The sequence below is a fragment of the Leucoraja erinacea genome, chromosome 18 (assembly GCF_028641065.1).
Source record: "Leucoraja erinacea ecotype New England chromosome 18, Leri_hhj_1, whole genome shotgun sequence".
NCBI lineage: Eukaryota > Metazoa > Chordata > Chondrichthyes > Rajiformes > Rajidae > Leucoraja > Leucoraja erinaceus.
Genome location: NC_073394.1, coordinates 16968237 through 16985514, shown reverse-complemented (window position 1 = coordinate 16985514; position 17278 = coordinate 16968237). Strand labels below are relative to the sequence as shown.

The 17278-nt window shown below is 41.7% G+C and overlaps 1 protein-coding gene across 7 annotated transcripts in view; it reads left to right on the top strand.

The window, feature by feature from the left end:
* Nucleotides 1-17278, top strand: part of caprin1b (cell cycle associated protein 1b) — an 89410-nt gene that overhangs the window by 11029 nt on the left and 61103 nt on the right. For 5 of the 7 annotated variants that reach the window (XM_055649397.1, XM_055649398.1, XM_055649401.1 and 2 more), the window contains exon 2: nucleotides 17182-17244. In XM_055649397.1, the coding sequence (XP_055505372.1) occupies nucleotides 17182-17244 (63 nt within the window). Of the gene's footprint in view, nucleotides 1-4614; nucleotides 4982-17181; nucleotides 17245-17278 lie in introns of those variants that run through there. The other 2 variants (XM_055649402.1, XM_055649403.1) reach the window with 2 other exon arrangements.

Sequence of the window (17278 nt, the reverse complement as noted above, 5' to 3'; positions counted from 1 at the left end):
CGAGCCCTTCTTCACCCACTGCACAGTCTGGTGACATAGTGGTTGATGTGGCTCATGTCAGAGCCCTTTGGAACAGTGCCTGCTGCTGTTTCTTGCTGTTGGCTTTGTCCGTTTCCTGCCACGGACGGCCTGCTTCTCCCATAGCTTTGTCCAATCGGCCTTTTTTCTTCAACCCCCCCCCTCCTCACCCCACTGCCGCCGCCTCCTCCCCTGAAGTTACTGACATACTCCACCTTGGAAGCGACAGCAGGTGAGAGGGAAAGGAGCCCCACGGTGACCGAACGCGATAATCGGTGGCGGCGGCCTGAAGAAAGTGCTGTCACCAGGGGTTACAACGTGACCTGCAAGAACAGCCATGTCACCAACCATACGGTGCGTGAAGAAGGGCTCTTGTGCATCTTGTGAGTTGGGAGTGGAGTCAGAAGCTGGGTCACTAAACGTCCAGGGAGACGGTGGGAGCTGGGAATGGGTCGGCAGGCCATTCTATTCATATTCAGTTTACATTTTATATTTGTTTTATTTATGTTTCTGGCATGCCATGGTGCTTTAGAGATACGGGGGGAGCGTTATTAGCGGGCTTTTCATTATCATGTGACCACTGTTGGTTCAGGTAAACGGATAATTCAGAATGGTTCTGATACCAAGGATGTTGGAAAATCGATGTTCAAAGTTATACACCATGTTGGTGAAGCTTCATATGTAGTATTGTGTTCGGTCTTGGTAACCCTTCTATAGGAAGATTGCCATTGTTGGAATTGGTGCAGAGAAGGTTTATGAGAATGTTGCCAAGACTCGAGGGCCTGAGCTATAGTATGAGTTTGGTCAGATCAGGACTTTATTCCTTGGAGCAACAGGAGGCTGAGGGGTGATCTTATAGAGGGATGTATAAAATCATGAGGGGAATAGATAGAGTGAATGCCCAGAGCCTTTTTTCCCAGGGTAGCAGAATCGAGAACTATTATTGATATCTAGTGAGGGGGAAAATTTAATAGGAACCTGAGGGGCAAATTTTGCACACAGTGTGGTGGGTGTAGGGGACAAGTTGCCAGAGGAAAGTGTTGAGGCAAGCACAAAAACATTTTTTTTAATAGATATTTGGAAAGGCTCATAAATAGGAAGGGCTTAGAGGGATATTGGTCAAACGCAGGCAAATGGGACTATCTTAGATAGGGCATATAAGGCGGCATGGGCGAATTGGGCTGAGGACCCCGTGTCTGTGCTGTATGACCCTGACTCGACTGTTGTCTATTCAGTAAATCATCATTAATTCAGATTGAAGAAGGGTTTCGGCCCGAAATGTTGCCTATTTCCTTCGCTCCATAGATGTTGCTGAACCCGCTGAGATTCTCCAGCACTTTTGTCTACCTCCTGCTTTTGCTATTCACCTTTGGAGTTCCAACAAAGACAATGCAAATATTATTATGATTTGGCATAAGGCAGGGGCACATCACGCTTCATGGGAATAAGCACGGAAGACCATTGAAGGTGCAACAGCAAACTTGAGTGCAAGTGAGCTATGTGGTTGGAGCCAGGGTCAGTGTTTGTATATTTTCCACTCCCTTTAAACTCACTGGATTCACTAGAAAAATCTATTATACCTGTGTATAATGTTAAAATAGTGGAATGCAAGTGTTTTAGGTGTTAAGAGGAGTCGGATCCAATAGTCCAGAACATCTGCTGCTCTGGTACCACCAAACGTCCCATGTGTGTCAGATTATAGGAATTTTACTGTATTTATCTTTCATAATTTAAAGTAGGAAAAGCCACTGACGAGGAACATTATTACTGTTAATAAGCTTGCTGCATTGCACAATACTAGATCTCAAATGCCTTGATTGTTTGATGATTCCTTGACATATTTAACTTGAACAATATCGCCTTAAGGTCTCAAACAACCTGAAAACTCCCAGTCAACAGGAATAGCAGTGTGTCAGCAATGTGTGAAATGTGTGATCAGTTAGGTGTCACTAAATTTGAACCTGGATGGGACTCTTGGCTCCTCTGTCAGAAAGAACCAAGATCAACATAATGAGAATGACCAGGAGATCCACAAACTAATGAACTGCATACAGTGGGCAATCCTGGATTGTAAGTCAACCATGCTTTGAGGGAAAAGGGACTCCTTTAAAGGAACGCAAAGACCAAGGTGCAGCAGAAAATCTGCGAGCTAAAGAAAAAGTGAGAGTGGGGAGCAGAGGACCAGCAAATTATTGTGATAATGACGTGGATTCTTGAGCATCATCATGGCCAACCAAATGCCCAAGGCAGAAATTTGGCTCTTCCAGCCCACTCTCTGTTCTTCGTTACAGATTTACTGTCGCACTACGGTCTTCTGTGCCTGTAGGTCGCTTTGTTTTCCCTTGAGTTGAGATGGAGTTTCCAATCCAAGAACCATTAGCTCCTGGATCTTCTGGTTCAACCAGACCTGATGTTTTCTCATATGGAAACTGAATGTCTTTACAGCTGCCAATTACGATAGACTTCCAGCTATTCTGTGGACACTCCTGTTGGCTAGAAATTGTTGGATTGTTTGCGAGGCTCAGTCGGAGAAGAGCAAAATTAATGTGGTTTGTGACACTTTCTGGCGTTGCTGTTGATTTGAACTGGGCTGGTGGAGATAACAATGCAGAATAGGAGGTGGTTAGCTTAATGGTCATTGATGGTGGCCAAGGCTTGAGTGATGGGGAGGGAGTCTTGCTTGGTCAGTGAAGTCGAATAGTTGCTAGTGCTAGGGTGTTGTCATGACATATTTTGTGTTTGTGATGAAACAAGATGTTGGTTATGACAAGACATTTGTGTCCAAACACTTTGTAAAGAATTTGAAGAAGGATCACAATACAAAATATCACCTGCCCTTTTCCCTCCACGGATGCTATCTGGCCTGCTGAGTTACTCCAGCTCAAGTGGCAGTTGGTAGAGCTGTTGTTGCCTCATTGTGCCAGACATCCGGGTTCAATCTTGACCTTGTATTAAATTTGCATGTTTGCCTTCTGGCCGAGTGGGATTCCTCCCACATCCCAAAGATGTACAGGTTTGTAGGTTAATTGACCTCTGTTAAATTGACACTAGGGTGTTGGATGTGGATGCCAAAGTGAGATAACATGGGCATTGGCTCAGTGGATCTGTTCCCATGCTGCATCTTTCAATCATGTCTTATGTCTCCATTTTGTAAAGAGGATTCATTCCTTTTCTGTCATTGGGGGAATCATTGTTTACCTTTAGGGACATGAGAAAGGGACTGAATACATGTCTGAAGAAGGGCCCTGACCCAAAACGTCACCCATCATCTTTCTCCAGAGATGCTGCCTGACCTGCTGAAATACTACAGCACTTTGTGCCTATCTTCAGTATTTACCAGCATCTGTAATTCCTTTCCACATATGGTCTACTGTTGTTCAATTATTTGAATTATCTGATTGTTTTATTGAGCCAATATTCCTTTTTATGTTTGGATGCAGTTTGGACATTTGAGATATGGTCAAGTGTGGGACAGGGGAAATGATTACTTTTTTTTCATTGCAGTGGTGACTAAAGCCAAATAACTTTAAATGCGATCATATAAATGTAGTTATTAGGAGTAGAGACCAGCAAAAACATAAATGTTTGAATTCAACAGTAAAACATGGCAAAATTGTGGAACAGAAAATGGTTTCTGATCATCTAAAACAGTCTTCGTTCAACCTTCATTGCCTGACCCAACTGTTTTCAACATGTCTATTTTAATTCGGCTTTCCACCACTCTCAATTTTTTATTTCCTGCTGGACAAGATATGACGTCTAAATGCTCGTTGTTTATATACATTTAACATTTTAATAGGATTAACAGTAACATTTAACGTTAATTCTACAAATTATCTTATTATAATGTGACTTTAGCGATCGGGCAGTGGAACGGATTGAACAATTACCTCTTCAGATTAACAATTTAACATGATAGGAAAGAAAGGAGGAAAACTGCTTCAACGTAGGCCTTAAAACATGGTCACGCTTTATCACGGGGCGCTGATATGGTTGATATTCCTATTGGTAAGACCTAATTGCACAGTTGGAAGCATCTTCTGGTGACGAGTTTGTATGCGACAAAGGAATTTGCGAGCTTCAAGTACGCACATTGAAAGTATTTTTCAATTGATTGTACTCCTAATAAAATATTCAAATTACTTCCGTTCTGCGCTATGATTTCTTTAGAGTCTGCCGACCCACACATTGTACGACCAATCTCACATGTTTTTTTTAAAGTACAACTGTCTCGAAGTGCAATCTAGTTCTCTTCGGCATGAGAAAGTGCTGGTTGATTTCTCTGGGTTTCACTTGTGGCAGCGCGGCCTGGTGCCGATCTCCCTCCCTCCCTAGTGGCTCTTCCGTTCTTAGTTTGTACCCAGTGCCCTGAAAAGTGCCTGAAATATTTGCTGCATTTCACCAACGAACACCAGTCCATTAAATAAAGACAGCCATTGTACAAGCATTTAAAAACAAATACAAAAAAAATGCGTTGCATTCACAGTTGGTGGCTGCCGGTGGGTGGGGGTCCGCTTTGTGGCATGGAGGCGCAGGCGGGCCTCGGGGTCCTGGGCCGAGGCCGCGAGTGCGCGCCCGCTGCGTGCTCCCGCCCCTCAGTCTCGGGTGCTGTCGCGCGGAGAGAGCTCCGGCTGCTTCTCCACGTTATCTCAACAAAAAGTCGGAACTTTTTCCTCTCCGGCGCTTGTTTCACAGCACATTCTTTTCCAAAAACAAAAGGAACAAAATTTACAAAACATCAATTTCAACTCGCAAAAGAGAAGGAGCGAAAATGCCAGCTGCCACCGCCACAAAAGCGGCCGAATCCCGGTCCTCTTCCGCCGTCGGGGCCGAGGCCGCCGCCGCAGCCGCAGCGGTGAGTCTCCAGGTCGGACAGGGGCAGGCGGCACACCCGCAGAACGAAGCGCTCAGGCAAGTTCTCAATGTCATCGACAAGAAAGTGCGCAACATGGAGAAGAAGAAGGTAAGAGAGGGCACGGGCCTAGTTGCACCACTGCAGGAGGCTTGGGCTTGGTTTTAAATAAACGGGACTCTGATATCGCAACAGCGATTTCAGTTTTTCATGTTTTGATATTTAATCTGTAAATTGAATGCATAACTTCCTCCCTTCTCCAGATCAAATATTCGTCTAACAGGAAACTATTTCGAAGGTGGTGCCTGAAATTTAATAAAGAAATGTGCTGCCACTATAAACTCAATCTGCTCTATTTGTTCTTGATTAAAATCCATGTTTCGCACAGGCAAAAAAATGTCCTGTATTTTAAGATTCTTCAATCATTTGCACTTTAGAAAATAATAGGCATGGACTAGATTTGAATAAATGCCACTCCACATAGGATGAATTTCAGGAAATGCCAGTTCACACAGGATAGAAATCTGGAACTCAAACCTTAATAGCTGATGAGGCTCGTTCATTGAAGTTTCAAATTGAAATTGAAATTGTCATTACATTTATTAAGTATTGTGGATCCAAGGTTAGTAGGAGTTGAGACTAGATACATTAAATTGCAGGTGCTGGTTTACAAAAGCAAAGTGCCACAGTAACTCAGCAGGTCAGGCAGCATCTTTGGAGAACCTGGATAGGTGACATTTCGGGTTGGGTCTGAGGAAGGGTCCTGACCTGAAACATCACGTATATATGTCCTGCCACAACAACATGCCATGGTATTATTGCGGTAACAGTGCATCTGATTCTTTTTGAGAGAGAATGGAAATAACTAAAATTTCCATTTAGGGCGGCGCAGTGGCGCAGCAGTAGAGTTGCTGCCTTACAGCGCTTCCTGCGTTGGAGACCCGGGTTCGATCCCGTCTGTCTGGGTGCTGTCTGCACGGCATTTGTACCTTCTCTACATGACTCGGATTTTCCACGAGATCTTCGGTTTCCTCCCACAAAGATGTATAGGTTTGTAGGTTAATTGGCTTGGTATAAATGTAAATTTGTCCCTGGTGTGCGTCGGACAGTGTTAATGTGCGGGGATCGCTGGTCGGTGCAGAAGAGCCTGTTCCCGCGCTCTATCTCTAAACTAAAAAACCTAATTAGAAAATCATAGCTAACTATGGACGTTAATATAAAAGGAGACGTCTATCCTACAGACAAAAAGACAAAGTAATAAAAAAAATTAAATGAGCAAGTAGTAAAGAAACATTAACATCTATAAAATTGGAAAGTATAAAAAATGATCCTTTTGATTGTTAGACAGGAGGAAATGTTCATGGAATGAGGAGTGATTGGGATTTATAATTTTTGTTTCAACAAAAGAAATAAAATAGCACAGATAGGGAAATTGAGGATCCAATGACAGAGGGACAGAATCAACGATCCATTAAGGAATTATTTCTGAAAGGGAAAAACCGGAGCAGGATATGGGCCGAAAGTCTCCTCCACCCTGGAGTTTAAAAGAGGACTATGAGGATGCAAATGAATTGCATGTACATTTTTAATAATGATGATAAGTGTAAAAAGGCTGGAACATGCTTGGCCCAGTTGGCACCTCATCCTTCCCTCTGCAAGAATATACATAGTCATTTAAGTTTTTTTGCTGCTGTGCAGTACCATCATCTTCAATGTTTTGCTGCTACGGTTGATGGTGACTGATTACCAAACCTCAGTGCATTCAGCAGTTCCATTGTCAGCCCACCTTGATAACCTGCTGCTCTTGCTGTGTTTTTAAGTACAGCAGCACTTTGTGCAGATGCACACAGCCTTCGTTGAGGCCATATCTGATCCACGATACACAAATTTGGTCTTTATGTAAAGACATATGCATATAACATACGGGTTTTTTATGATACATTGATTGTAGGATGAGTGAGTTGCATGTGAGGAGAAAAAATGGGAAGGACTTTCCTTTGAAAATGGTAGGAATAGACATTTCTTCAGTTGGAAGTCAAGTTGTGGAAGCTTTTGAAAAGGCAAGTGAATTATGTGACTGTGTGCAGGCATGGAGTTTAAAATCAAGGAAATAATTCTGGTTTCATGAAGAATTATTCTGTACCTGGCTTGGAAAAGTTTTTATATTCCACAGAGTGTGGGAAAGGTTTGCTGAAATTGCAATTTTGTGGAGAGTTCACAGAAATTGGGGTTTTCTCCTTGATGTATCCTAAGAATATCCTAAGATATCCTAAGAATAGGATAGTATTTATAAAAGGAAAATCATGTTTGTCTAATTTACTGGGATTCCAAGGAGAATGGATAGGGGGACCTGCAAATGTGTAATTGGACTTCAATAAGTTTTCAATATGTTAAGCCATAAGTTCAGGCATGGTGAGTTATTGATAATGCACTGGTGAGGGTTAAAGATGAGTTAATGATCGTAAAGAATGGAAATGGTATTTTAGTATTGTGTCATCAGGACTTCTGCACTGATCGGCAGGTCGATTTTGCCCCCTGTGGCTGGGGCTCTGGAACTTCGACCCAGCCGGAGCCAGAATATCTGTTCCCATTGCTGACTTCCACGGGCCGATCGGCGAGTTGATTTTACTCTTTGCGGCCAAGGCTGTGAAACTCCATCCCGGCTGGAGCTGGCGGATCTGTTCACATAGCCGACTTTGCGGCCTGATATCACTGCTGCCTAGGTGGACCATTCTGATACCGTTGGACTCCTCTCGGGGGCTGTGACCATTGTTGGTCTGGCAAAATAGATAATCCAGAAAAGCTCTGGAACCAACAATGCCTGAAAATCGCTTGTGGACCTGTGTCAAACTGCAGTGGCATGACTAGTAGAGCTGCAACCTCACAGCTGTAGTTACCCGTATCCAAACCTGATCTTGGGTGGAAAGAATTCACGTTCTTTTTGTGATTAAATCCAATTCACTATTTAGGTACCTTCCACATTCTAAAGATTTGCGTAATCGCATTGTATATTTGTCACTGCTGCATAGATAAATGGAGGAATGTCAGAAGAAAAGGTTACAGGGAAATGTAGTGAGGGAATGACATACCTCTGAGCCAACATAGACTTGAAGGAGCTGCCAACGGTACGAGGAAAAATTGAAAACCTGTGGCCTTATAATGTCTTGTAAGCTTGCTTTGGATTCACCCTGCAAATATAGCAACATTGTAACCATGTGCCATTAGTGAGGCAGATGACAAAAGGGTTAATTTTGCATTGTATTTAACTGCTCACATTGCCTTTTACATGCACACGACAATGAACGCCACTTGCTGAGCTGTTATTTTGATGATTCTGACTGGGTGTTGCTTTTTGGGAATCTAACAAATTGAAGTGGAGATAAAGACATGACGGCTTGGTCCAATCTTACTTAATTGTTCTGGGTAATTTCCTCTTTTCTCTTGTCACATGACGGCTTGGTCTAATCGAATGAATTAATAGTGGGTTCAGGAGACACCAAATTAAACTTTGCATGTGATTTAATGCTGACCTGCTGAATTAAAAAAAAAACGTAAGCATAACTTTGAAGCCTGCGATTAACTAGTGTACAATAGCAGTATTGTGTTTCATCTGCAAGTATAGTCATTTGTTATGTGCAACTTCCTCATATAGCTAACGCAACGCAAGGCATGAATGACTTTTTAAAAGCTTTTTGACTTAAGCCTCCTGTAGATTGCACACCAAGTTGAAGTTTTCCAATAAATTTTACAATTCAACCTCTCTCTCCCCCCCCCTTCCCCCCCCCCCCCCCCCCCCCCAACCAAACAACAGAATCTCAATCCTACTTTTAATTAGAACCGGTGCATTGCTTGCATTAATATTGGAGCTGTAAAAAAATCGTATTCAATTAAAATTGATACGGGTCTGATCACCCTTGGTTCCAAAGCTTCTCTGGATTATCTGTTTTGCCGGACTAACAAGTCATGGCCTCTGAGAAGAGTCTAAGGTACTGGAATTATCCGCCTAGGCCACCGAGGGTCCGTGATACCAGCACGCAAAGTCGGCCTTGGATGTCAGCTATGGGAATGGGTCTGCTGGCTCCGGCTGGGCCAGAGTTCCAGATCCCCAGCTACAGGGGTCATATTTGACCCGCCAATTGAAGCAGAACTCTCGTGAGGCAGAGACCGGCCGCTTTACCCAGCTAAGGTGCCAGATTTTCAGCTTGACTTCTGGGATATATTTCAAGTACGGATGAAAGGAGGCGCGGGACCATCAGTTGTTGGAACATTGGTTGTGGACCTGCATTGAAGTCTGTGGTTAAATAAAAACGTACGATTTTATCTGAACAGTTGTATCTAACTAATGAATTAAGTTTAATTGTACGATTAAATGATTGAATATTTAGAGGCTTTGATGGGCATGTATTCGCAAAACCAGTTGATGTTAATTTAAGCCTTTTATTTACTCATTAATTTCTGTGTAGTTTTTTGCTGACGTGCCACAAGTGGTTGATGTTTTAAGGGATGCGAATACGAAACTTGCTATTACAGAAAAGGTCTGCTTCTATTCCAATCTTAAATATTTAATACAGACTACCCAATGGTTCACCCAGTGTTAGGAAGTGTTTAGGCAAATAATTGCTTCATTCTTCAAAGTCAATCTTTGGGCAAGCCCTGGTTTAACATTTTTGTGGAAACTTAAATCAAATAGTGCCAACTCTCAGATGTGTTAACTTTCTCTTCGAAGAGGCGACTTGACATGGATTTATAACAGTAACCTTTTTGATTCAGTTGTTTAAAGTTTTATTTGAATATTCTTCTGGTTATGTGAATGCCTTTTTGTTTCAGTTACAGCATGTCAATATTCTATTGTTATTCTTTTTTACTGCTTTTAAGACGCATTTGGAATCAAAAATACAACTTTTTTGTTTAAGAAGGAACTGCAGATTCTGGAAAATCGAAGGTAGACAATGCTGGAGAAACCCAGCGGGAGAGGCAGCATCTAGGGAGCAAAGGAAATAGGCAGCGTTTCGGGTCGAACCCCTTCTTCTGAAGAAAGGGTTTCGACACGAAACGTTGCCTATTTCCTTTGCTCCATAGATGCTGCCTCACCCGCTGAGTTTCTCCAGCATTTTTGTCTACCTACAACTTTATTTTGATGTTTAAACATACTTCTGATTATTGCACTCTCACTCATACATTTCTGATTTGGTCAGGAAAGGCTTTATAATCACACATCATCCAGTCATGCAGAGGGATGAATGAATGAATTAATTATTGGCCAAGTATGAATACATACAAGGAATTTGCCTTGGTGCGCTGCTCGCAAGTAACAACTCGACATACAGCAACAATTAAGAATGACACATAAAACATTAAATATTGATAATAAAACATAGTTCAAACATGTGAATGAAATAAAATACCAGAGCAGAAGGAGGTTACAGACTGAAAAAAGCAGTTTTTATGTCTGGCTGTGGCGGCTTAGACAGTCCGGAGTCGCCTTCCAGAGGGAAGTGCTTCAACAAATTTGTGGCCAGGGTGAGAGGGGTCAGAGATGATCTTATCCGCTCTCTTCCTGGCCCTTGCAGTGTACAGTTCATCAATGGGGGGAAGGTTGCAGCCAACAACCTTCTCAGCTGATCGGACGATTCTCTGCAGCCTCCGGATGTCGTGCTTGGTGGCTGAGCCAAACCAGACCATGATGGAGAAGGTGAGGACAGACTCTACGATGGCAGTATAGAATTGGACTATCATTGCCTGATGGCCCAATGTGTGATGTCATTAAGTCGAGTTTTACTTTATTTCAAATGTGCCCTATTTTTTGTTATAATCCGCATTATTGAACATAATATTTCATGTGAGTGAATCAAAACTAGTTTTGGTGAGTGATTTTATAGTTGAAATGGATGCAGATAAACCATGTTTGTAATCTGCGGTTGCAGCATTTACTATTTAGTGCAGTCGGTTCAATTGAATTTTGTAAGTGTTTTTATAGTTGTACAGTATGGAAACGGGCTCATCTTAAACTTACATCCTCTGGTTCTTGATTCTCCTGGTCAGGGAAAAGATTGTGTATTCACCCAGTGAGAGTACTTAATTGCTCTGGGCAATTTCCTCTTTTCTCATGTCATACGATTAAACTGGTGACAACATGCATGACTTGGGCACAGCTAATATCCATCCTAAATATTAATTCCATCCATTGCACAGAGGTGATATGTACTATCACAAAATACATTGCAGTTACTCACCGTGGCTACTCTTAATAATGCCTCCCAACCAGGTGGCGCTGTACGATGGCAGCCTTACCAACGGTTTTTCTCGTCCTTTTCTTTTGTTGTTTTTAGTCAGTTGTTAAATGTATGTTTTAGCGTATCTTTAGTTATGTAGGGGGTGGGGAAACTTTTTTAATCTCTTTCCTCGATGGAGATGCGACTTTTTCCGTATTGTATGTCTGTCCGCACTGCGGCCTAACATCGAGGAGCTGGCGTTCCTTTTGCTGGGGATCGACTTCGGGAGCTGAAACCGCGGGAGCCTGCGGACTTAACATTGTGGAGCTTGCGATCCTTTTGTCAGGGATCGACCGGGAGCTCCAACCGCAGGAGCTTCGACTGCCCCGATCGCGGGAGCTTTGATCGCCCTGACTGCGGATGGTTCGACTGCCCCAACTGCGGAAGAAAAGAAGATAATATGTTATTGCCTTCCATCACAGTCATGTTTATGTTAATTTTTATGTAATGTTGTGTCTTTTTGCTCTTTTGGTATGACTGGTAAATCTAATTCCTTGTATGTTTTTACAAACTTGGCTAACTGTGCCTATCACCACAAAGTCAAGAACGGTAAGTCCATGGAAACACCATCTGCAAATTCACCTCCAAATCTTGACCGTTTTGACATGGAAGCATGTTGCTGATCCTTCATTGTCTCTCCATTCACCACCACAACCACCTTTGAGGCTATTGGGGATGAGCTTTGACAGTGACATCCAGATCATGAAATAAATAATGTTTCTTGTGCAGTTTCTTTTAACAGAATATGATTGCAACATGTGAGCAATGTATGATTCCTAGTTTCTTGATATTGCATTTTAATGGAAATTTTTTCATGAATCTTTGGTGAATTGACCTGTTGAGGAATATGCTTTTATGAAATATGAATTTTACACAAGTTCCTGTTGGTTCATACCTGGAAATGAATCATGTATGGAATAATGACAAATCGGTAAAGATGAGTCAACATGGGTGAAAAAAAAGTGAGTGGAAAGCCAAATGCTAATCCGAAAATATGACAACTATGTGTGTCATTGTAACTTTGCAGTTATCTGATTTAAATGCTTAATATGCTGCTTTTAAATTTCATAATTTGCCTGGGTTTATTATTAAGGTACAAATTTAACATTGATTAACCAGGAGTTATCTGGCCTTAAGCAAAATACTATTATTTTTGTGGAGAATTTTGCTTGTCAATGAGTGAGTATTGGGAGCTTTTTCCACCCCGTGTAACATATAACAAAATAATGATTAAGTATTTATGGTGTCGTTTTAGGAAACAGAGCCCACAACACCTTGTAATTATAAAACCTTTTTTAACGTTCCAAAATTAGCAGAATAACCAACCACATTTTATTTTGTGTTACTGCATGTGGTCTTTTGATGTGTATTGAAAATGTGCACATGCATAGCAAAAATCCATCATGTTGAGGCAGCTTGATGATGGATCTTGGTAGAGGTTGTTAATTTCAAGATGATGGAGGGCTGTCCCACTGAGTCAATTTCTATATCGTTGCCTTCATTTGAATTGCTGTACCAGTCAGGATGGTTTTTAGTGCATCTGTCGTAGTTTGTTAGAGCATTCGGTGACATGCTGAATCTCACTAAACTTTGAAGTAGATGGAGATTGCTGGTGTGCATAACATCTACCTGCTTGGATCAGGACAGGTCATCCGAAGCTAACTCCAAGGTTTTCAAAGCAGCTAACACTCCATCGCTGACCCACTGATGTAAACAAGCACTTAGACTTCCAACTTCCTCTTTCCGATGTAAATGATTCAAGATATGGAGTAAGAAATAGTAGGCCATATAAACGTTTGAGCCTTGATTCTCCTATTATCCAAATATTTGCCTTAGCATTGAAAGTTCTTATATTAATCAGCATTGTACCTGTGTACTTTGAATTGAGAATTCCAAAAATTCTTGGTTGAAGTAAAAGACATATTCTGAGATACTGTCTTCTGGTTCTAAATCCTCCCCACCGCCCCAAGCAGAGCAAATATTTATAGCATTTACCCGTTAAACCCCACTCAAAACCTTGTATGTTTCAGTGAGATTTCCTTGATGCATTCTGAATTTTGTTTGGGCACCTTCTGATTAATCTTGTCTTGATATTCTCCCGAAATGGTCCAGTGAGCTTGCTTGGCAAGTATAAACTTTTATTGAGACTAAACTGTAGCTCTTACTCCAATCTCTGAGTGGTAAATATCAATGTACCATTTCCTTTCCTGAATGCTGGCTCTGTATTTCTTGTACTGGGACAGCCAGACCTTTCTGAAAAAGTCTCAAGGGCCTGTCCCACTTGGCGATTTTTTTCGGCAACTGTCGGTATCTTTGACTGACGTATATCAGGTTACCGAAAAGTACGTAGCGCGGGCATGATAACTTATGGCTCGGCGGTGACGCGGTGTGATGACGTATGACGCGGCGTGATGACGTATAATGCACGGTGTTTTTTTCAAGTGTCAGAACATATGACGCCGGCAAAATCGCCAAGTGGGACAGGCCCTTTACCGGACTGGAAAAATTTGTTTCTTTAAACTTTTTGCCTGCTCGTTTAGACTTCCCAGATATTTAGTGCTCTCCTCTTAATTTGTGTTATGAATATGAAGTGACATTACGGTTTGCTTTGTATTGTAGTTGTGAACAGTGGAGTTATAGAATAATATAGCATGGAAACAGGCTCTTTGGCACAACTCACCCATGCTGACCAAAATGCCCCATCTAAGCTACTCCTGGTTGGTTGTATTTGGCTCGTATTCCTCTAAATGTTATACCTTTTGCCCTCTGTGGAAAACGTTGCCCCTCGGTTTTATGAAACATTTCCTCTCTTGGTCTCTAGTTCTTGATTTCCCTACCTTTGGAAAAGACTCCAGGCTTTCTCCCTATCCTTTCTTTTCCTGATTTTATATACCTTTCTAAGATCATCCCTCAGTCTCCTGTGCTCCAAGGAATAAAGTCCTAGATTACTCAACCTCTCCCTATAGCTCAACACCTCAATTCCTGACAATTTCCTCTTAAACGTCTGCACTCTTTTCCAGCTTAATGGCATCTTTTCTATAGAAGGGTGACTAAAACTGAATGTATTGCTCCAAGTGCAACCTAACCAGCAACTTGAACAACTGCAACATAATGTCCCAACTTCTATGGTCAATTCCCTGAATGCCACATGCTGAAAGCCTCCTTCACCATCATGTCTACATTAGATGCCACTTTCAGGGAATTATATACTTACACTCCTAGATCTGTCTACTCTACATCACCCCTCCCTCCATGACCCCGCCATTCACTGGAAAATTCTGCCCTGGTTAGACTTCCTAAATGCAACACCTTGCACTTAGCTGAATTAAACTCCATTAGCCATTCCTCAGCCAACTTGCCCAGCTGTAATTTTGTATATTGTATATTGCCCATATTGTAATTTTGGAGCAAAAACATCCTAAATTGCCAGTCAAAAACACAGTTGGTCAGGCAGCATCTTTGGAGGGAAAGGATAGATGATGTTTCGGTTTGGGATCCAGTAATCCTTGATATTTATCTTCACTGTCTATGATAACACCTATTTTAATGCCGTCTACAAATTTAGTAGATAGGATTAAAAGGACAATTTCCAGGCTAGCAGGCCATCATAGTTGGGATACTGCTTAGATCAATGCTTGGTGCTTAATTTCAGTCTGAAAATTGACTTTTTTTAAAGTTATTACTTCGTTTGAAGTAAGATTTGCCTGGAAACAGTTGGGAGAATGAAATATAGGTGCAATCTGACGCAATACTTTCTCACATTGACTGGATTGACCAGCAGCAGTATTATTTTTCTAGTCACAATTTCCTCCTTGAGATTCGGTGAAAAAGCCCTGAGGAGGTACTTGTAACTTGCTTCTAGTTCCTTCTCTTACCCATTCTTCCACGGGATATATATCAAATTGCATTAGGAAAACTTGAATACCTTGCTTTTAGTGTGTTCTTACTTACTCGTCCCTTTCTTTTCTTTTTGGCTCTGAGGTTCCTGTCCTGACATTCTGTGTAGCCTCACCTCGGATTTGCATATATTTAATGCTGCTATGAACACAATCTCTTATTCTTTCTCCCCCCCCCCCCCGAACCACTGTTGTATGATGTCTTGAAAATAATTAAAATGAATGGAGTAAATTCCAGGGCATGAAGCCTGAAATTGTAGAATGAGTAAAACTCCACTTCTGATGATTCACAATGCCTTGTGTTACCCATTTTTTCAGCTGCTGGATCTTTTTTCAATTTTTGTCCCATTAGAAAAGATTTTCAGAATTTTTTCCAAATGCTATTAATTTTAATAAGGAAGTTTAGCTTTCTTCACAATGCTGGGGGAATTCCACGCTAAGTTGGAATCTCGAGGTAATGACAAGGATATGTGTAGTTTGTGCCATGGCTTGCATGTTATAATGGGCTACATAGCAAAGGCAGGCAGTATCGCTGGCAACAATGGGTCCTGACCTGATGAACTCAATGCATTCTACATCTGCTTTGAATATAAAGTCGGTGATACAATGCCACCTGCCGTGCCAGTTTTGGGTACGCTTGTACCAATGGTTACTGAAGCAGGTGTAAGATTGGCTTTCCTGAGAGTGAAACCGCAGAAAGTAACTGATTAAGATGGAGTCGCTGGCTATAGAGCAGCTGGCAGAGGAATTCACAGACATCCATAACCTACTACTCCTTTCTGAGGTCCTCACCTGCTTCAAAGAGACCACTATCATTCTGGTGCCGAAGAAAAGCAAGGTTGTATGCCTTAATGGTTATTGCCCATTGGCTCTGACATCCACCATCATGAAGTGCTTAATGAGGCTGGTGATGGCACACTAACTCCAATCTTAATCCATAGCACAAAAGCATATGCATCTCCATGGCGCTATACATATCTCTGGAACCCAGACAACAAAGGTTACGTTAGACTCCTATTTATCGCCGATAGCTTTGTATCCTCCCCCAATGCCACTGGATTCTCTACTTTCTGACCCACAGACTTCACTCAGTGAGGAGAGGTGACAATTCCACAATAACTCGCGTCACCGGTTCTATTCTGAACGTTCATTCTGTGAGCTAGGGCACAGTCTGATTCTCTTCCTCATTGCGAACATTGGACTTTGTCTCTGGAATTGATGCACTACAATGCTGAGAACTATATTGTACACTCTGCATCTTCCCTTTTGCTCGATCTATTATACCCGAGTTTGAACTGATTGTATCTATGTTTGGTATACTATGATATGTATATCTGTTTGGATGGAATGCAAAACATAGTTTTTCATTGCACCTCAGTCTGTGACAATAAAGCAAAAACCTAATAGGTTCTCTTTCTAACCTTTTGTGTTTTTAACAAAAAATAATGAATAACAGTCTAGTCTTTGTGTGGGATTTTGCATTATGTTGTCTAAGATCTGCCTGCTGTTTGAGCATTGCTGCACCTCCTAAGCCTTTTTGGGTCAGAGGAGGAGTTGTGACCGGCAACATTTAAAAGCCATTGACAGGTACATGGATGGGAAAGGTTTAGCGGGATATGGGCCAAATGTGGGCAGTTAGAACCAATGTGGATGAGGCATCTGGGTCGGCATGTGCAAGTTGGACCAAAGGGCCTGTCCGTGCTGTATGACTATGACATAGATCGTTCACATCCAGCACAACTGAGTGTGGATGTCAAAGGCCCTCATCCAGCCCGTTTTAGCTTATGAATTTTCAAAATGTGCACTTATTTTCATGCTCTACACTGCCAGATTTTATAAGATTTCTTGTGCCCTTCAGGGATTACATTGTGCATAAATTATATTCACGGTTGCAATTTGTAATGGATAAAGCATCTGAATCCAAATTGAATGTGAAGCCAGTATTCTGGGCTTTCTTAGGTTGAGTTGTGGCACATATTATAATCTAAGAAAGGTGTGTGATAAAGAGGTATTGTCCAATTACTTGAAATGGCGAAAAATCTAGACAACGTTTTGTTTTCTAGTCATTGTATTGTGAAGACAGCTTATTAGCTGTGCTGGCATATTTTCAGCATTTTTATTTAGAAATTCATTTTTATTAAAGGGAAAACTGGATGACTACCAAGAAAGACTTGACAAAGGAGAAGTACTTAACCAAGACCAACTGGTGAGTAAATATTGACATCTTTTTTTAAATCCTG